The sequence below is a fragment of the Jaculus jaculus genome, chromosome 2 (assembly GCF_020740685.1).
Source record: "Jaculus jaculus isolate mJacJac1 chromosome 2, mJacJac1.mat.Y.cur, whole genome shotgun sequence".
NCBI lineage: Eukaryota > Metazoa > Chordata > Mammalia > Rodentia > Dipodidae > Jaculus > Jaculus jaculus.
In genome coordinates this window covers 99,646,354-99,652,211 of record NC_059103.1, presented here as the reverse complement: position 1 = coordinate 99,652,211, position 5,858 = coordinate 99,646,354, and the positions used below count along the sequence as shown (strand labels likewise).

Below are 5,858 nucleotides of genomic sequence, written 5' to 3'. Positions count from 1 at the left end.
TCATCTGCTCCTGAACCTGTCATCTGCACCTGTCATAGCGAGTGCGTCTCCAGCCCCTATCTCCCCAGAGCCGATGGGAGTCAGGTGGATAAAATTCATTGGCTCCCCATCATGGTCCGGTAAATCCGTCTTCTCCTTCGGCTGGGGTTTCTCTACCATCTCTACCACATAGCACCCCAGTTTGTGCCAAAATTCACTCATATCCGGATGGTTCCAGCTGCACTCATCTGCCCGCAGTCTCAGTGGTCTCTTGCTCTGGTGCCTTGACTGTCCACCCCCCACTCTACCCAGGTAGAACAACGGATGGGCCTGGAGAAGGTGGAAATCCCCAAGAGCCTTAGCCGAGCAATGAATATCAGTGTCTCAAACCAGAGCCACTAACTGGGCCAGCCAGAGGCACAGACATTCAGGAGCAAGGTTAAGTCTTCCTCGAATTTAAAATCCTGCTTCTCGCCCGGCACAGAGCGGTTGTGTTCCTAGCTCGCTCCTCCAGCCCCTATTTTCAAGTTTGAAGGAGCTTCCAGAGTGTGTTTGGAATGTGCACGTAAGTCATGATAAACATGTACTTTCAGCTTCTCCAAATCCCTTTGCATTGGAGATTTCTTAGAATTAAATATATTCTAGATAATCATGGGTCAAAAAGATGCCTGTAGAATGCCTGAAAATAGCAAAGAGCAGGCCTATGCTTGCTTAATTTTTTTCATCTTTTAAATTATCATACACTAAAATTACTATTCTTGGCCAAAATATGTCTGTATAAAAATTTTAGGATAATTTTTGGGGTTACATGTAGCAGAAATGTTTAAGACCTATTATTGCCAGTCTTCCTGCTGTCTCTCTTTCTCTGTCTTCCCTTTCTGCTGCAGTCTCCTTTTGAAGCCTCTTTTTTTTTTTTTTTTTTTTTTTTCAAAGCTTTTATCTTAGCCAGGTAGAGCTGACATAATAGGCCTTTTGAGTTTACTGTGGCATTTGGGATTGAAGATAAAACTAGTCATTTAAAAACAAAGCTGTCATGCTGGAGAGATGGCTTAGCGGTTAAGGAGCTTGACTGTAAAGCCAAAGGACCCAGGTTTAACACCCCAGAACCCACTCAAGCCAGATGCACAAGGTGACCCATGCATCTGGAGTTATTTTGCAGGGGTTGTAGGCCCTGATGCACCCATTCTCTATCTGCCTCTTTCTCTCTCAAGCCCCCCAACTCTCTTTCTCAAATAAAATAAATATATAATATTTTTCTTAAAAGATGCCATTTCATGTGAAGTTCTTTTCAAAGATATCTTTAAGCTTACCTATATGAATAGATTATCCAATTCAATTTCTTTTCATTATAATTTGTACTCAATTATCTTTCCAAATATATTTGGGATGATTAGCAATATATTTTTATAAACTGCTAATGTATATATAAACAATTTAAGATTTTTTGTGTTTTATGAAGAGTAGGACTAAGATTTAAATTACTGTGTGCTACTATATACATGCAGAAAATATGAAAGAATTTAAGCTTTTTTGATTAGAAAACATATAAACATGGAAAACAGTATTTTACCTTAAAGTCAAGCAATGTAATTCATCACATTAGCAGCCTAACAAAATTGACATGAACCAATCAAAAACTGGTTCCATAAAACCCAGTGTTATGCAGAGGTTCATTTACATTTAACTATTCTCCTCAAAACATAAATGGAGACATTATAATATCTGTAATAAACCTAAGGCCCCAATCACAATTTTGAAAATTTAAATATTGTAACTAAAAGCAGAAAAAAGGATACACTCCTATCAGTGGCCAATGCAATAAAGAAAAAAAAAAACCATGTACATTAAAAATCAAATTTAAAAATTAGGAAATTAAACTCTTTATTCATAGGTAATGAACTTTTACATAGGGTATACAATTGAATCTATGAATAAGTTACTCAAAGTAGAAAATGAGTAAGTTTAGCAAGGTGTCAGAATCCAACCTCCATCCTACAACATATATATAATGTTATATGGTTATAAGTAGATAAGGAGGTAGAAAGGCACCATCCTACATTATATCAATTTTTTTACAATGAAAAAATTAAAATTTCAAATAAATTTGAAATAATATTGAATATATTATCAGTAGTAGTTAAATGACTTTACTTAATTTCAATAATTACTTAGCTACAGCAGTCAAAAGAGGTGTAATTCAGGCTGGAGAGATGACTTAGCAGTTAAGTTGCTTGCCTGCCAAGCCAAAAACCCAGGTTCAGTTCTCCTGATCTCACTTAAGCCAGATGCACATTGTGTCACCTGCATCTGGAGTTTATTTGCAATGGCTAGTGGCCTTGGCATGCCTATTCATTCTCTCCCTCTCTTTCTCTCTCTCACTCTCTCCCTCATGCTGCCTGTAATAAATAAATAACAATATTTTTTTTAAAAAAAGGTGTAATGCATTAATAAAGATTATGGCATATAGCCACATAAACTTAGCCAATTGATTTGAATAACAATGCCAACTTAATTCAACATATTGTCTGAATACAAAACTTGAAACTTTAACTTTGTTAGCCAATAGTTAATTAGAAACTGAATTACAATTAGATTTAAGTAGCATGCAATTATACAGTTTAATTTAAAACTCTCAAAGTATAGGAAAATCTTTGTGATTTTGACTTAAGCAGATTTCTTAGCTATAGGACAAAACTAAACTCCATAAAATTGGTAAATAAGTAGATTTTAAATGTCATCACAAAAAAAGCAAAAGTAGCTGAGGTGATGAGGGTATTACAAACCTTATTTAATCATCTCAGTGTGTAGCTATATCAAAATGCAAAATTTTGGGGGAGGGGGTAAAAGAAAAAAATGCAAAATTTTGATCTCATAAATACATGCAATTATTTTTCAATTAAAAATAAAATGTAAGGGCTGGAGAGATGGCTTAGCGGTTAAGCGCTTGCCTGTGAAGCTTAAGAACCCCGTTTCGAGGCTCAGTTCCCCAGGACCCACGTTAGCCAGATGCACAAGAGGACACATGCATCTGGAGTTCCTTTGCAGTGGCTAGAGGTCCTGGGGCGCCCATTCTCTCTCTCTCTCTCTCTCTCTCTCTCTCTGTCTGTCTGTTGCTCTTAAATCAATAAATAAAAATAAACAAAAAAAAATAAAAAAAAAATAAAATGTAAATAAGAGTTTCATGCTCTACCAACTGAACTACCTGGGAACTCACAAAGTATAAGTAAAAAACAACTAAGCCACTTATGGTGGTTAATGCCCTGCCCTTGGGAGGCTGAGCTAGGAAGAAAACAGTGAGTTTGAGGCCAAGGCCATCCTGGCGATATAGTTTGAGGTCCAGGTAAGTTGGGCTACAGTAAAACCCTGCATTAAAAAGAAAACACATAAAAATCACAAAGTTTAGTAAAACTTTAATGTTACATTTATCTTTTGCTCATCGAAAAATAGCCTTGTTTGCAATGAATCACACCTGGAAGTGAAGTAAGTTTTCATCAACACATGAACATGTAAGCAAATAACAATGTGACTGAACAATAGAATACTTATAACAACAAATAGAATGACTATCATTACATATAATAACGAGTGAATTTCATCATTGTAACATTACATCATCATTGTAAATGACTTTCAGCATGAGTGACAGAAGCTGAGATGGAAAGGCACTGTACTTACTACTTAAATCCAGTTTTGTAAGATTTGGGAAGCTACAAACAAATCTTTGTCCATAGTAAAAAAAAGATCCATGGTTTGCTCAAGGAACAATTTATAGACAAATTAGTGAAAAAATTTAATATATATTTATAATATATACTTATTATCTAATAGAGCACGTGTAAATATAATCAGGAAACTGCACAATGTGACAAATTCTTTACAATTATATGATTTTTTCAACAATTAACAAAACTAGGAGAACAGCAGATAGAGGAGAGGAGAAGGAAAAGGGGCAAAGAATAAGGTAGGAAATGGACAAGAAAGGAGAGGAAAAGGGAAGGGAGAAGCACGAAAACAAACTCAAAGTCTTAAAAGAAATATCAACTAATCACAATATACTGACCTCTAAATCCTGTTTTGAATAAACTATAGCTTTTTTTTTTAATTAACAAACAAGAAAGTATGTCTACTACCTGAGAAGCTGATCACAGTAATAAATTATTGTTTTATTATTTGATAATACTGTTGCAATTATAGATATACAATAAAATATACACAGAGATACTATATTTATATTTATTAGAAATGGGGGTCTTGCTCCATTGTTCAGTATGTCCTCAAACTCCTAGGTTTGCACTTCAACTTGCTGAATAGTAGAACTATAGAAATGCACTACTGCACTTTCCTTAAGTAATATATATTTCAAACTCCAACCTGTCACATTAACACATAAATTTCAAGATGCTCTTCTCATGTTTATTATCAAGTAATATATCTGTGATCAATTGTCTTCTAAAATAACCACGATAATCTAAATCATAGGACATTCTCAATTACATGCACATATATTTATATAGAAATATAATTTGTAATTAGTAAGTACTTCCAGTACAAAAAAAATTAGCTAGCATAAAATTACAGGAGAAAATTGGATCACATTGATATAACAAATAGATATTGTATTTAAAATGATACAATATTTTCCTGTTATGTAACTTTAACAAATTGAGTTGTAAATGTACAATATGGTCTTTATGCTCAGCTGTATGACTGTAACTTAAAAGTATCAATATTATAATACAAAAACTTGTATTACTCATGTGGAGGGAAACTTATCAAGAGATGAGACTAAAGGAAGATGTTCCTATAAGACTATTTCTTCAAACTTGGTCCCAAAACCTCCAACTAGATAAATATCAGCTCTGGTCAAAATGCAAATCATGGTCCTAGCATCATAATCCTGAGGCCCTGTAGCCCCATTATCAGAGCCTTTGCTCAGAACCAATTACTGATAAACCAGAATTGCTCTTATTTACATAGTAGAGAATGCAGAGGATGACAGGCACAGGGGCTTACACTAGCCTCCCAAGCTGACTGCCAATCAGTTAAGATTGCCTTCATCCTCAAGCAGGATAAGTATCACTCATGCCAACCAAATGAGTGCATCTGCAAACTGGGGATCTGATTCCTCCCCACACACACCCCATTGCCCTATGCTGTACACAGTGACCTTGTTGCCACTCAGCCTGCTGCTCTTGTAGTGTACTAAAGAAACTTATGTTGTATAGTGTTGTATTGTTACTTCCTCTGAATTGAAACAATCCCTTCTTTATGGAAGAGGGAGGTGTATAAGACTCTCAAGTAAATAATAATTATAAGGCTCAGGAAGTTAAGAATGAAAAGCACAAGGCTCAGGAAGTTTGTGGAAATTATAAGATTTGTAAGTGCCCCCTAGACATTAAATAAGCAACAGCAATGGCTCAAGAGAGAGAAGGCTCCAACCAGACCAGCAGCGCTTCCTTCAAGTTGCCTAGAGAGTTGCAGGGCTATTCAGTGATGCAGCTGCCTTTGACTCACCCATATTCCTCTAAATAACCAAAATGTACTCATTTGCTCACTAGCTAGATTTAGTGGAATCCTTTGATTGTTCTGTAGCCACTATCCTCTCTGGGGTGACTAAATGTTGTCTGTTCATGCCTCCCTAGAAGTAACACAACATATTTTTAAAAGATGTATTCATTCCTATATTTGTCAACCCATTCCCTTTTATGGTGGTGACCAAAATTAAATTGATGAAATTTAGAAGATAACTTTAAAGCATGTAGGTAATATGAGGTTCTTAAAAAATATTTCAAAGTTTTGAAAATTTATTTGACCAAAGAATTATTTATGAGGTAGGCATATGCAATTGGAGACCAGATCTCCAATAAGTGATCTTCGCA

The 5,858-nt window shown here is 35.3% G+C and overlaps 1 protein-coding gene across 1 annotated transcript; it reads right to left on the bottom strand.

Annotated features, from left to right (window-relative positions):
* On the bottom strand, nucleotides 1-201 carry LOC123453229 (CDC42 small effector protein 1-like). Its single transcript, XM_045142546.1, has one exon. The coding sequence runs from the start codon at nucleotides 199-201 to the stop codon at nucleotides 1-3; it is 201 nt and encodes a 66-aa protein (XP_044998481.1).
* Nucleotides 202-5,858: the final 5,657 nt, after the last annotated feature.